General features: G+C 37.0%; 2 protein-coding genes, 1 long non-coding RNA gene, 1 other non-coding gene and 1 pseudogene across 4 annotated transcripts; 3 read left to right on the top strand and 2 right to left on the bottom strand.

Annotated features, from left to right (window-relative positions):
• The first annotated feature begins 718 nt into the window (after positions 1-718).
• On the top strand, positions 719-790 carry Trnaq-uug. The gene has a single exon. It is a non-coding gene; the product is annotated as a tRNA-Gln (tRNA).
• Positions 791-3,421: 2,631 nt separating this feature from the next.
• LOC123471058 lies at positions 3,422-4,771 on the bottom strand. The gene is made up of 4 exons (XM_045171924.1): positions 4,570-4,771; positions 4,352-4,503; positions 4,048-4,282; positions 3,422-3,991 (listed from the first exon to the last, which is right to left on the bottom strand). The coding sequence occupies exons 1-4, from the start codon at positions 4,607-4,609 to the stop codon at positions 3,699-3,701; spliced, it is 720 nt and encodes a 239-aa protein (XP_045027859.1). The 5' UTR covers positions 4,610-4,771; the 3' UTR covers positions 3,422-3,698.
• A 551-nt stretch (positions 4,772-5,322) lies between these two features.
• On the bottom strand, positions 5,323-5,865 carry LOC123471057. Its single transcript, XR_006644980.1, has 3 exons — positions 5,750-5,865; positions 5,493-5,682; positions 5,323-5,429 (listed from the first exon to the last, which is right to left on the bottom strand). It is a non-coding gene; the product is annotated as an uncharacterized LOC123471057 (long non-coding RNA).
• A 262-nt stretch (positions 5,866-6,127) lies between these two features.
• LOC123471357 lies at positions 6,128-8,198 on the top strand. The gene is given in 4 exon segments (XM_045172595.1): positions 6,128-6,354; positions 6,416-6,715; positions 6,776-7,377; positions 7,379-8,198. Coding segments are annotated over 4 exon segments (1,851 nt in total). The 5' UTR covers positions 6,128-6,225.
• A 5,744-nt stretch (positions 8,199-13,942) lies between these two features.
• On the top strand, positions 13,943-14,842 carry LOC123471356 (annotated as a pseudogene).
• Positions 14,843-15,328: the final 486 nt, after the last annotated feature.

Below are 15,328 nucleotides of genomic sequence, written 5' to 3'. Positions count from 1 at the left end.
GTTCAGCATTGCGTAGTATGGTAATGAACTTGATATGTTGGGTCGCAATCCATCTTACCCGTATTTGGCTGTTTATTTTATGCTAAGTATGAATATCTCATAAAATGCTTTTCTATGTTATCAGCTATGTTCACAAGAACCTTTTTGTAAAGCCTTACGCCCTCTTGCTTACCGATTACGCCTTGAGGAACTGCATCTGGATGGCATTTGGTTACGTCTAAAACTTAGAGGTAAAACAGCGAGGCCGTGAGTGTGGGTTGGAGTTAAAAACTGTTATTCCTGGTAGTTGATTATTCTTGTATTTTTATTATTGAAGCAAACCAGAATTAACTTGAAAAAAAAACTGTTTTAACAATTCACGGAAAACTAAATTCTTTTCGGGCTCCATTGAAGAAATGAAAATCAATGTGCCAGTATGCATTACTGTTTGTATTCAAAATTTGATGATTCAAATCAACAACTTTCAAGCAGTTGCTACTAACTAACTATTTATCGCATTGTGTCCGCCCATGTTTACTGGTTGGTTCATCCGACGCCATCCACTGTCGTTAAGGCGTAAAAACCGAAGCAGTTTGATATACACGCCTTACACCTTACTTTCTTAATGACTAATTTTCGCCTATTGGATGGATCAGAGCTTACGCCTTACACCTTAAGCACCTTCCGTAAGGTCGTAAGGCGTAAGAAGAGTCCCCCTTGCGGATATGTGTGCAACAGCGGTTCCATGGTGTAATGGTTATCACATCAGACTTTGACTCTGATAATCTGAGTTCGATTCTCAGTGGAACCTTAACTTTTGACCTTATTGCCCTTAAAAGACTATTCATAGTTGGCAATAAGTAACGACTAAGATTTTTAAAGCCTTTGATGTTTTATATGAAACGTAATTGGCTCATTGGTCTAGTAGTATGATACTTGCTTCGGGTGTGAGTGATCCCGGGTTCAATTCCCGGATGGGCCCACAATCATTTCTTTAAACTGGTGGATTTACAAGTGATATTTTGGCTGTTTCTCTAAAGTTACTATAGCCAACCGAGATCACAGAAAATACTTAAGACCTACCTGTTCTTGTTTCAGCAGGATTAGGATGTGCTTAGTCGTTGCGTTTAGAAATCATCGTCGTGAGGTGCAAAGTTTACATGGAATGGTAAAGTATGCGTAATTCTCGCTCTCCGATGTACAGTATCCTGCACAAAAATCCGAACACCGATTTAATTTTTTTAAAGCCACCTATTGGCGGGGTAAAGGGTTTTTTGTTTGTTTTTCTTTAAGAGGGAGGGTAGACGGGTTGATGGACACATAGGGCAGGGTTGGGTAAGTCTAGACATTTTTTTAATGCCTTAAGGTATTACGCTTTAAGGCAAGTAACAGGTCGGGACATTTTTGCAACCCCCAGGGTGGTGTGTTTTTTTTCAACGACAGTTGTAAATGTTGGACTTAGGCTGTGTAATACTCCTTACCCAAATAAATTATAAAGCTGCCTGTGCACAATTACTTCGATACCGATGGCATATGTGTAGAGTCTTCTTCTTCTTCTTCTTCTTCTTCTTCTTCTTCTTCTTCTTCTTCTTCTTCTTCTTCTTCTTCTTCTTCTTCTTCTTCTTCTTCTTCTTCTTCTTCTTCTTCTTCTTCTTCTTCTTCTTCTTCTTCTTCTTCTTCTTCTTCTTTCTTCTTCTTCTTCTTCTTCTTCTTCTTCTTCTTCTTCTTCTTCTTCTTCTTCTTCTTCTTCTTCTTCTTCTTCTTCTTCTTCTTCTTTATTATTCTTCTTCTTCTTCTTCTTCTTCTTCTTCTTCTTCTTCTTCTTCTTCTTCTTCTTCTTCTTCTTCTTCTTCTTCTTCTTCTTCTTCTTCTTCTTCTTCTTCTTCTTCTTCTTCTTCTTCTTCTTCTTCTTCTTCTTCTTCTTCTTCTTCTTCTTCTTCTTCTTCTTCTTCTTCTTCTTCTTCTTCTTCTTCTTCTTCTTCTTCTTCTTCTTCTTCTTCTTCTTCTTCTTCTTCTTCTTCTTCTTCTTCTTCTTCTTCTTCTTCTTCTTCTTCTTCTTCTTCTTCTTCTTCTTCTTCTTCTTCTTCTTCTTCTTCTTCTTCTTCTTCTTCTTCTTCTTCTTCTTCTTCTTCTTCTTCTTCTTCTTCTTCTTCTTCTTCTTCTTCTTCTTCTTCTTCTTCTTCTTCTTCTTCTTCTTCTTCTTCTTCTTCTTCTTCTTCTTCTTCTTCTTCTTCTTCTTCTTCTTCTTCTTCTTCTTCTTCTTCTTCTTCTTCTTCTTCTTCTTCTTCTTCTTCTTCTTCTTCTTCTTCTTCTTCTTCTTCTTCTTCTTCTTCTTCTTCTTCTTCTTCTTCTTCTTCTTCTTCTTCTTCTTCTTCTTCTTCTTCTTCTTCTTCTTCTTCTTCTTCTTCTTCTTCTTCTTCTTCTTCTTCTTCTTCTTCTTCTTCTTCTTCTTCTTCTTCTTCTTCTTCTTCTTCTTCTTCTTCTTCTTCTTCTTCTTCTTCTTCTTCTTCTTCTTCTTCTTCTTCTTCTTCTTCTTCTTCTTCTTCTTCTTCTTCTTCTTCTTCTTCTTCTTCTTCTTCTTCTTCTTCTTCTTCTTCTTCTTCTTCTTCTTCTTCTTCTTCTTCTTCTTCTTCTTCTTCTTCTTCTTCTTCTTCTTCTTCTTCTTCTTCTTCTTCTTCTTCTTCTTCTTCTTCTTCTTCTTCTTCTTCTTCTTCTTCTTCTTCTTCTTCTTCTTCTTCTTCATTCTTCTTCTTCTTCTTCTTCTTCTTCTTCTTCTTCTTCTTCTTCTTCTTCTTCTTCTTCTTCTTCTTCTTCTTCTTCTTCTTCTTCTTCTTCTTCTTCTTCTTCTTCTTCTTCTTCTTCTTCTTCTTCTTCTTCTTCTTCTTCTTCTTCTTCTTCTTCTTCTTCTTCTTCTTCTTCTTCTTCTTCTTCTTCTTCTTCTTCTTCCTTCTTCTTCTTCTTCTTCTTCTTCTTCTTCTTCTTCTCTTCTTCTTCTTCTTCTTCTTCTTCTTCTTCTTCTTCTTCTTCTTCTTCTTCTTCTTCTTCTTCTTCTTCTTCTTCTTCTTCTTCTTCTTCTTCTTCTTCTTCTTCTTCTTCTTCTTCTTCTTCTTCTTCTTCTTCTTCTTCTTCTTCTTCTTCTTCTTCTTCTTCTTCTTCTTCTTCTTCTTCTTCTTCTTCTTCTTCTTCTTCTTCTTCTTCTTCTTCTTCTTCTTCTTCTTCTTCTTCTTCTTCTTCTTCTTCTTCTTCTTCTTCTTCTTTCTTCCCCCACGAGCAAGATTTTTACTTGGTGAAATCGAGTATTTAATAATAAAGCTAGTTTCTTGGTTTATATGAAAAAACCTACTTTTAAGCTAGCTAAACAACAGCATTTAAAATACTTAATTTTAACCTACATAGAACAGTTAATTAATAATGATAAAAAATCACTAATCGAAAATAAAGATTCATTTTTATTTCTGTTTATTGCACATGAGTTTGTTATTGCGCATACAAAAACTCTTCCATATATGACTTAATTAAATAAGTCACAAAGAAAATTAACCGTAAGTAGAGAGGCCGGAGGCAGTATACATAATATCAACGACGAACAATAAAAGCTAACGGTTATAAAAAAGGGGCAGGTTATTAAAACGCCGAAACTGGAATAATAAATAAATCAAATTGACAATCAGACCAAAAGCTGTGGAAGATGATAAATGACAGTGGAGAACACATATAAGCTAGATAACGTCGTTTTCTTCGGCAGCTTGTGATGACGAGTCTTCATTTTCAAAATCAGAACTACGTACGGAAATATTGTCTTCGTTATCGTCAACACCATCTTTAGAATTACCGTTGTCATCTTCGCTGTCATTATCTCCGATAAACAAAGGCTGTTTGGTAAGTGATGATTTTTTCCCTTTGTTCTTAGCTGCCGTATGACATGAACGAAGTTTAGCACCCACGCCACTGTTTATTGCTTTGTCAGTTGGTACCAATTTGTACCATTCTTTCCAATTTCTTCGCACAAAATCTAAGAAAAAAATGGTCATATTGTGGAATAAAAAGGGCTTTGAATTAAAAAAGTACTTTTGAGAGCTTGAATGATGTTTGAGGGAATCTTGGGCTTCAGTTTACTCCCCTTCATATTTGGGCACGCCTTTCCCGATAAACTATAGCCTGCCAATTGGCTTTGTGTGAAGAATGCATCCAAGATCGTGTTGATCATTAAGTTTAGGTTATGATCCGTATTAGCAGTAGATCCATAGGCAACGGCATTTTTAAGTGCATCTCGATCAATAAATACATCACCATCAAGCTTTACCTAAATGAATGTATATGGACTATTAGTTAATTTTCCTACTTTTAAAAGAAAATAAACTATGTTCCTTACTAATCGCTTCGAGGGAGTAGCGTGTGGAGAAGAACAAGGAGTTGAAACGGCAGATGCAGGGACAGTGGTCAGTTTCATTGACTGTAGACGCGAAAGCTCCGCCTGCCTTTTCTCAGAATCGGCCTTGATGACATCAATAAGGCCCGTGATATCTAAATAGTATTATTGGTAATGGTGTTAGCAGATGTTATTATTTTATTGCAATTCTTCATACTCACGTTGAATAAGAACTGTTGGAAGAAGTTGATCGGAGTGCATTTTCTCTAGCGTATCATTTAGGCCAGATACGTCGTTGGTTTTTTCTTTGCAGACATCTTCGAGTGTATTCAATTGTATTTCGAGTTCCGTTATCTGTCCATTAAGAATTTTTCGCTCTTCTTCCTTTTCGTTTTCCAGACGAGCAACTTTTTCTTAAGTTCATCGTTTTCCTATAATACACAAACAAACAAATATTCAAATAATCACATTACTTAAACAAAATCAGTTCGAGTCAGAATACAAAAGTCAGTCGAATATAACTAACTTGTTCCAACCGACGTTTAATTCGAGCTGAGTCATCCTTTTCCAATGATGTGCTGGTTGTTTGATCTTCATCGTTTTCTTTGCCACCTATGCAAGCTGAACTTTCTGCTTGATAAAAATCTAGGTGACGACGACTTCGAGTCTTCTTGGTATGATCGTCATCCTCTCGTGCAGTTTGGTTAAGAGACAAAGGCTTGCTTTTGGTTGCAATAGCAGCCGAGCTTGATGTTGTGGTATTCGGTTTGCTCGTTGTTGATCGTTTACCTTTGCTTGCATTATTACTATGCTGTGTGACATCTTTCGACAGGGATTTCTTTTTTAATTACAGTAGATTTTTCTTAAGAAAATCTTTGTCCTCTGTAAATACATAGAAATTAGAATTAATGACACAGTAATAATAGTCCAAAAAAATACCAGGGAAACAAGGACGAACAAGACTTTGAACTTACCAGATAACATGAGTGGTCGACCAGATCTAAATTCATCATCCTGCCCTTCAGTTGAATTACTTCCATAGATTTTGTCATTCCAATTGTTCTTAGTTCTCTTGTGCCACCTAAAACGATAAGTAAAAGAGTTTGAACATCTCTTAATGGATAAAAAGGTAGAAGTTTTATACCGAATAGTGAGTTGTTCGTTGTCTGAGATCCAAGAATGCACCACAAGAACACTTTCACTCAAACTGTCTGGAAGGGGAGGTTTAAAAATGGAACTTAGTGTTCCAACACCAAAAACAGAGTCATTAAAATTATCTGAGAATTCGAACAAAACCAATGGAAGTGAAGCATGCTTTGACGATTTCTCCATTTCTAAGAAATAAAACATTACACAGTGTTCTTGACTAATAATTGCCAATATAATGACGCCTTGAATTACCTTTCTCGATCAAAAGCAACAATTTTTGACAATAATGAGTAAAATGCTGATAAACATCAAATTATTAAAAAAAATACCGAAGATGAACCATATATATACCTCGCATAGGCCAAAACTTAGCAGACTTTAATATGTGATGAGAGTTTTTGGCGCTATTTTCTGCTGCCACAAGGTTGCATTTAATATAACAAATGGGAAAAATTCATAATTTTAATTTAGATAAAAGTGAATTCAGAATAAACTATATTAAAAACATTAAATAAATTTCGGTGAAATTTTGATGTGGAAATTTACGTATTGTATGTAATAATAAGACTTATTGCTGGGGAAAACAATATGACAAGCTTGTATAGCAGACAAAATAGAAAATCGTGATTAGTGATGACAGAATAAAAATTGTGATCTTTTTTAAAAAATGATTTTGTACTGAATTTGGATTTTAATCATTACATTAAGACTAAATTCTCTTTCTAACCATGAGTTTCCGTCAAAACAAAAAAAGAGCTGGATATTCCAGATGGACTCTCAACAGAATGGGGAGAAAGAAAGCCTCTGAATTAGTTAATAAATTGTTGAATCCTGATTGCGAGACAATTAACAAAGAAGTATGCAGACTTTCCAATTAATATTAAGGATTTCACAATTATTTATTTATTTTTTGTATAGACTACAGTTTTTACTAGAGAAGAAGCTAGAGACATTACAGTTGAATCTCCATTACACGGTGATACTCAGACAATATTGCCTCTTCAAGCAGAAGATTGTGAACATCAAGCAATAATTCATGCTGCAGCAGGTAGCGAAACTTCACACCAAGCTTCAGATAGTGTATTTCAAGATATGTCTAGCATCCCACCACTGGAAAAGTCAAATGAATTAATAGATGATGAAAGTTGGGGAGATACCGATAGCATGATAGATGATGGCAGCTGTGATGAAATGGAAGAAGAAGATTTAGGATATCAAGTATATTATAGTAATTTTTTTATTAATTGGTGGTTATACTAATAAAAACATACATTTTAGGGAAAAACAAAAACTGATTCATCGGTATACCTGCCATTACTTTGCATACTCTTCTACCTAAGAGATCATTTGACTAAGGCTGCCTTACAGCATCATCTCAAAATATTGATGGTGGCTACAAAGACTAGCATAAGAAAACTAACAAGTGTGCACAACCTGCTATCAAAATACCGTCACCTGAAGACAACTATTAAAAAGACCTTCGTCTGTAGGTTAAAGGATTGTAATGTCGAAAAACAACCTTGTGGACACAAATACACAAATAATCGCTCAAGTGACTGCTACATTCTTCAACTTCCGATTGCAGAACAGATTTCTTATTACATCAAAACTTATCATAATAAACAGCAAAAATCAACAAGCCCTTCAGATGATCCTGACACTCGCAGCGATGTTAACTCTGGCGGAAATTACAGAAGACTACAAGAGGCCGGTGTTATCGATGAAAACACCATTACCACGCAGATCAATACTGATGGAGCTCAAAAGTTTAAATCTAGCAAGTTCGGAATTTGGCCTCTGATGGGGATAATCAATGAAGCAAGTTTCAAAACACGACGATCCTGCATTATACTATTAGCCCTATGGTACGGTAACAAAAACCCCTAGAGATACTCTGCTTGAACAAGCCATTGAAGAACTGAATAAGCTTCAAAAACATGGCATAGAAGTGAACGGAATTATCTACAAAGTACGCGTCTTGATTATTTCTACTGATACTGTCGCTCGTCCACTTGTTCGCAATTCAACCCAATTCAACGGCGAGTTTGGATGCGACTTTTGCCTTCATCCTGGTGAGCGAGTGCCAAAAGGAAAAGGGAGTGTCCGGGTATATCCGCAGCCAAATTCCTACCCAACCTTCAAGCCAAGATCCATGGAACAGCACAAAAAGGATCTAGAACTGGTTGGTATGTTGAAAAATAAACCAGTCCATGGAATTGTCGGCCCTAATCCCTTCCAAAAATTGGCTGATTTTGACCATGTCGAAGCATACGTCCCGGAGTATATGCACTCTTGTTGCCTTGGTGTTTTCAAGATGTTCATCAAGCTTTGGACTGATAAGAAACATAAGAAGGAAAAATGGTATATAGGTTACTATCTAGCAGTTATCAATGCCCGCCTTTCTCAAGCCAAACCTCCATATGATATATCCCGCACCATTGATTCACTCAACGATTTGACTGACTGGAAGGCTTCTATGTATCGTACTTTTGTCCTATACTATTTCCATCTGTTAGAGGGTCTCTTACCATCACCTTTTTTTGGACATTTCTCAGGCCTCGTTTACGGCATGTCCCTGTTGTTACAAGAACGTGTGAATGTGGCTGATGTTTCCAAAGTAGAGGCTCTGTTTCACAAATTTGTCATTGATTCAGAAATTCTTTACGGGATCGAACACATTGGAATCAATATGCATTTTTGATTCATTTGCCAGAATGTGTAATGAAATGGGGGTGTTTGTGGGCAACATCGGCTTATATACCTGAATGGTTTAATGGGGTATTAATGTCAATGTGCAAAGGGACTCAGGCAATTACCGAACAAATGAGTACTAATTATCTAATGAATTTGGCAGTTAGAGAGGAGGCAATTAGTTTACTGACAAATGAAGAGGTCCCACCAAATGTCGAAAACCTTTTTAAAGAATTACTTCATTTATCCAACGACTCTGTGCGTCAACTGGGTAAGGGAAAGATCACTAATTCGGGTGCAGTCAAATTAATTGGTGGATCAAGCAGTCGTAAATTGTCAGTCAGCGAGGAAGTGGCAGTAAGAAATAAGATGCGATACCTCCCAGAGTCTTATAATCTTCTAGACCAATTAGATTTCCAAGAAAGTTTTGATTTTTTTCCTCGGTTCCAACTTCATTCTATTGGCTCTGTTTTCACTACTACCGATTATGAGAAATCGCCAAAAAGAATCAATTACTGTGCATTACTTGAAAGCGGAGACTTTGTTGCTATTGACAGCATAGTTTATTTTCCATCGATATTCATGACATTCATTATAGGTAGAAAATATGGTTCAGAATCGAAGCAAACGTTTTTGCCTCCCTCTTTGAACGGAATCGATTTTAGTCCAACTCACGGACAAACAACACGACTTGTGGGAAAATCAAAACATCAGTTGGCTTTTGATCCTTTGCAAATTAAGAAAAAGTGTGTTTTGGCGATGAATAATGTGTTAACAGATACTTATCTAATTACCGCATTGGTAAATCCCTTTGAAAGGGATTAATTTGGATCTTAAACCTGTTTGCTGATACTGAATGTTTAATCTTATGTATACATGCGAGCATTAAATAAAATAAAAAGTAAAAATCTGAATTACAATATCTTCATTTTGGGAATGGGTTTTATGTTATATTAATTCTTCAAACCACGGTTAATAATAATTCTATGAATGGTTATTAATTAAATATTGGTTATGGAAAAAATACTTACAAGAAAAGAGCAAGAAAATTTATGTAATTAACATGGTAGTTATACATATGTTGTTCATATACAAGTCACGAACAACTATTTTCTGTAGCTAAAATGTGCAAGGTAGTTCAATGCGCACAACATAGTGGTTTTCTGAAAGCTAATGCATCAGTGTCGATAAACAACCATTCGATGAGTAAAAATCGGTAAGAGTTTTTTCTTCGAGCTACCCGCAACCTAGTTTTTACCTTGTTTCTTTATGGGATAACCTCAAATTGTTAGGATTCTCCTTGTAGCTAGCTGTTTTTCATTATGCTTAAGAATTACACGCTTGTCGCTAGTAAGTGGAGGGGACGGCTAGCTATATTTTTCGCACGGGTCCTCCAAATCTATTGAGATGTTGAGGCAGTAGAGGGTGTTTCTTGTCCGTTTTCCAAACAGCTGAAGTTTTCCATCCTTGTAGAAGTGTACTTCGTCGTTCGTAAAAATAGCCTTTACGACTTGTGAGGTTGCAGTGCCAATTGAAAATAGATTGGTTCCTAGTTTGGGGATATAGAGTACTTTTACAATGTAATCAATGTGGTGGTTGACTTTGCTTTTATGTCTCCTTTTCCTCTCACAGGTAAACGTGTGTTACCGATTCCAGTGACAAACCATGACTCAGGTTCAACGGGAATGAAATTCTTGAGTAATGATTTCAGATGAGTCATATGTCGTGTCGTTCGGAGTCATCGAATCATAGCTTGTCTTCGTCGTGAATTTGAGCTGTTGATGGAAAAAAAAACTGGTAACTGAAGTCAGCAAGGTCTTGGTTGTTGTTTTTCTCTGGACGGGGTTGTTGTATGTCGATAGTGATGTTTGAGATTTCTATGTTCTTGGCTACTTCCCTTTCGGCTTTGATTCGCCCACGACACGTTGCGATGAAGTGGCTCGTCTCTCCACAAAAATGGCATTTTCTGTTGGTCTGGTACGGATGTCCACCTCTTCTGGCTCCAAAACCTCCTCTGCTTCGTTCGCGTTGTCCTCTGAAAGGCGTATGAGGTTGACTTGAGAAGGCTTGATCATCAGTTGAACTAGATTTGGTATCTAGATAAAGCTTGCTAAAATTCTCTTCTTTCAAAAGACGTTGAGTCAAAAGTTGAATGGTCTCTTGGTCTGCCGGTACATTGTCCCAAACTGACAGAAAATATCTGAAGGTAGACGGAAGAGTGATAAGGATTTTGGTTATAAGTTGGGACTCGGATATAGGTTCTTTGAGATCATCGAGTTATGAAGCCAGTTGTTCAATGGTTGATATGTGTGTCATAACATCATGTCTTGGTTGGCATTTGTACTAAAAAAACTTCCGCATCAAGAGATGCTTGTTTTCTGCTGCACTCTGTGCATGTTGAATTGTCAACCGTTGCCACATCCCACATAACAATTTAATGCAGGAACTCATCCTAAATCTGTCTTACTAGGACGTGCAGTACTGGACCGCAAAAGGATGTTATAAGGACGCGCTAAAGCATCGGTCCTTTTAAATAATTAATCATTTCCCTCTGAAGATGTCTTATTTTGATCCATTTCTTTAAAAGCCACGTTTCTGCAATTAACAATGTTTAGCATTGGGGATCAATTTTGTAAGAATTACGTACACCATATCAAATAATAATCCAGAATTTCTTTTTCAATAAGTAGTGGTTGGTTAACGAGAAGAAGCTCAGTCTATGATGCGGGAGTCTAATGATCAAAAATCATAATAGTTATGTTTCTCTTCTGGTATTTTTGGTCAAAGAACGCAAGGTGTAGATTTATTAAATGGTAAATTTTATTCGAAAATTCATTTCTTAATGATCGAAGCCAAAACTATTTCACTGTAATATGTGTCTAAAAACGTCTAAATGTAATTGAATGCTGCGTATATGGTAGAACATTCGACTTTCATGCGGGAGACCTGTGTTCGAATCCGGCAGAAAAAACCTGGTCGTCAGCTCCCAGAAGTTAAGCTGCATCAGATGCAGACGTCTTTTTGTGTTCTCCCGTTTTTCCATTATTTTGTGAGTTTTTGTTATTTTTTATTACTTTTTGTTGTTATATTCGTGTTTTTGAGTATTTATTTTGTATAGTTTAGCTGCTTTTTTAGGGTTTTGTTGCCAATTGTTTTATTTATCGTGTTTGTTTACGTGTGGGGACCTTCCCCCCCCTTTTTTCGGCAGTTTGTTTACATTGTCTAGAGGACAATGGCAGCCAAGAGGCTCAATAGTGTAGATATTGATTTTGGGGTTCAATTCCCGAGATTGAGTATGCGTACGGTTCATGGTTTTGTGCTTAGTTTGAAGGTTGATGTGTAGGATCTCTTAGGCCCAGTTGCTGTGCTAGATACGAGAAACCCGGTCGCTAGAATTACGTTTACGTCAGAGGCATATACTTCAAGTTTTTTGTCCCAACACAGTGGTATCGTCGGGACCGAATTGGAGGGGAAAGAAGTTAGCGTAGTCATAAGGGATAGCAATATCCAAGAGAAATTTGTTTGAATTGCAGGGATTCCACAGAACCTAGACTTGGGAGTAGTTCAGACACGTCTTAAGGAATTTGGAAATGTAATTAAAGCTCGGTGGGAGCGCTATCGGGTGGCAGAGGAGGAAGTTTTATACCCTGCCCTAGGAACTTGGATGATTGTACGAATGACGGTGACGAAAAACATTCCCTCATACATTACCATTGGCAGTTATCGTGCCATGGTAAAGTATGAGGGACAAAAGCCCACTGGCAGACTTTGCGACGAAGAGACACACTTTAGCTACGACTGCCTAACTTTAAAACGAAACCAGGAACCCACCATTGTCCAAAAACCTGTTGCCAAAAAGACTAAAAAGACAGAGACTATTAAACAGACACCCATAGTAATTCCCGTGGTGGCAAATTCCATGCTTTCCCAGGTACCTCTGGGGAGTAAATCGCAAGATTCACTCTCAGGAAGTACTAATAATTTGGAAACTGAAACCATGGAATGTGACACCGCTACCACTTCCGCATCTGTACCTCCGAAAGAGAACCCTTTGAAATCAATTACGAAATCCAAAATAGCAGCACCTGACACAGAGACAGAAGACCAGGAAACAGTGACAATTATGGAATAATGGACAGTGACATGGAATCAATGGAATAATACACAGCTTAAGTCCAACATTTCCAACTGTCGTTTAAAAAGAAAACCACCCTGGGGGTTGTAAAAACGTCCCGACCTGTAACTTGCCTTAAAGCGTAATATTTTAAGGCACTTTTTTAAAATGTCTAGACTTACTCAACCCTGCCCTATGTGTACATCACCCCGTCTACCCTCCCTCTTAAAGAAAAACAAACAAAAAACCCTTTACCCCGCCAATAGGTGGCTTTAAAAAATTAAATCGGTGTTCGGATTTTTGTGCAGGATACTGTACATCGGAAAACATATAACCATTGGATCCTGGAGGTAACGACAATGGGAAAGCTGGAGATCCTGAGGCCTAATCTGGATTGACCACGAATCTGGAAGGAGACTGCAGTCCTTCCAACTAACATCAGAGAGACCATGTTTCTGTTCAACCAGCGACTTCTCCCTACCAGGACCAGATGCCATCGGTTGGACCCCACCAAGGACGCAACATGTCTAATCTGAAATCAAGACCCGGAAACCGATTAGCATCTGATGTACCAGTGTCCTGAACGACTCACCGTTTGGAGCTGGTTGGAAGGAACTATGCGTCAGATGGGCTGCAGTTCGTCAAACGAAGATTTGATACGTGGCCCTTTTGGTCCAGTAGGAAATCTCCAGCTTTCATTCACTCTTCTGGCTGCTTATCTCTACATCAACTGGAAGGCAAGGAATAACCTACGCCCACCATGTCAAGAAGAAGTAGAGAGCCTCTGGAAAGTCCTTCGTAAATCTAGATCCCAATTCCCTGTTTAATTTTAATCATAAATTTTAGTACATTTTGTTTATTTTTGTTTGTTTTGAATTTCCCATTCCCAGTTTTAATGGCCTTTGTTTATGTTTTATTGTTGTTGTTTATATTTCACACCACCATTGTCTTCTGCTTTGTTTTTCTTTTGTTTATTTTTCTTGAATTATCCATTTGACACTAAAATAAATGTTCAATTGATGAAGATGTGCACAATTTTTAAATCTTACTAAGAAAAACTTACATGTCAGACCATGATCTTGTTTTTGCTTATTAAAGTATCCCCTGAAGGTGGTGAGACTAAACCTCACCCATTCGGGATCAGTTTTCCAGATTCTCGCATCGAAACCGATCAGGGAAAATCCGAATTTTTTCCAAAATTGCGCAAGTTTCGGATTTTCGCTGATCGGTTTTGATGCGATTTTACCTTTTTTTTAGAGTTAAAATATATCTACAAATTAAAGTTTCGCACGAACAAAAACAATAAAAACATTAATAAAAAATTTTTCGCTTGTTTTGTTTTGGTTTTTTCGAAATTTTCGCTATATTTCAATGTAGACGAAACTTTTGATAGTTTCAAAAGTTTCGTCTTCGAAAGTTTCGTTTTCAAAAGTTTCGTCTTCGAAAATATGAATTTTTAGCATTCACTGCCTCTTCAACACCATTAAAATTTCCTCTTTTTATAAAATTTTTTTTTCTAATATTGTTCCATAACAATTAAAAATTTAAACTAAATTTAAAAGCTGACATTTCTGTAGCGTTAAAATAGAGCAGACGATGAAAGCTAAATTTATTTTCAAGATGTTGTGTGTTTTTATACTATGGCGTCAGTGGAAAGTTTTTGGAGAATTGGACATAATTTTACTGGACATGACGTTGAAGGGAGCTTAAGTGTTGGTCATCGCAAATTCAGAGCGTTTTTCGGAACATCGCCGGCTGTGTGTGTTGTGGCGTGGGACCTGTTGGCTGATGTTCGTCCAAATAACTCGAAACCAAATCATCTGCTGTGGGCCTTGATGCTCTTAAAACGATATTGCTTTGAATCGTTCAGTGCAGCCCTCGTAAAAGTTACAGAGAAAACCTTTCGTAAATGGTCTCTCCTTTTTGTTGACTTACTAGCAGACATGCCAGTGGTAAAAAAATAATTAATTTTCTAAAAGTCGGATTCGTATATTAATCATTTGATTTTTTAAATCAAGCTTAACTGGTACAATCGTTATTGTCGTGCACGAAGAGGAACAATAACTTAAATTTCACTTGATGGGACAGACTTTCGAATTATGGAACCAAGCGAATTTTCTCCAAAATGGCATTCGCACAAATTCCATGGACCTGGTTTGCGATACGAATTAGGGTTGTTTATCCGCACTGGGGAAATTGTCTGGGCTCACGGGGGATTACCTTGCGGAGCATGGCCTGATCTTCGTCTCGCCCGAGATGCAATTATACATGTACTTGACCCAGGCGAAAGAATTATTGCTGATAGAGGTTACCGAGACCAAATTTTTTTCGACATTCCCAATGGAAGCGAAGATGATGAACAAAAAAGAAAAATTTTAGCGTGGCACGAAACTGTCAATCGCCGGATAAAACAGTTTTGTTGCATGAGTCAAAGGTTTCGCCATTCATTAAATTTACACCCTCGTTTTTTTCACGCTGTAACCAATTTAATTGAGCTCATGATAGAGAATGGGGAACCTTTGTATTGTGTCGACGTTTAATTGTTTGAATACAATTCTCGCTGTGTTAGTGTGTATCATTTCGTGAATTTCTCATCTTTTTTTAAGAACTTAACTTTTATCATATTTCGAGGTTTTACCGCAGCTCCAAGTGACAAGTGATGTGTTTTATAATTTTTCGTTGTTCCTTTCATAGCTATTAACGTAAGATATATTTAAATAATAACATTGTTTCATTTCTTCCATTAATATTTGTAATAAATTGGTTTAGGTTTTGAAAATGCCGCATAGGTGTTGTGTACCCAATTGTAATTCGGGATACACATACAAGCCAGGATGTGAAGAAAAAGTGAAAATGTTTTCCACCAACGATGTAAAAATGCAACAAAAGTGGACAAAACTTATTCCAAGAAAGAACTCTAAAGTCACTAGATACTCTTATGTATGTGTGAAACATTTTGCTGATAAAGACATTGACAAGGGTAAAAAAATTGTCGTAGGAGGAAAGGAATATTTGATACCGTATAC

The sequence above is a fragment of the Daphnia magna genome, linkage group LG4 (genome assembly GCF_020631705.1).
Source record: "Daphnia magna isolate NIES linkage group LG4, ASM2063170v1.1, whole genome shotgun sequence".
NCBI classification, from domain to species: Eukaryota; Metazoa; Arthropoda; class Branchiopoda; order Diplostraca; family Daphniidae; genus Daphnia; species Daphnia magna.
Note: the sequence above shows the minus strand (reverse complement) of the source record. Positions and strands in the feature narration are given on the sequence as shown.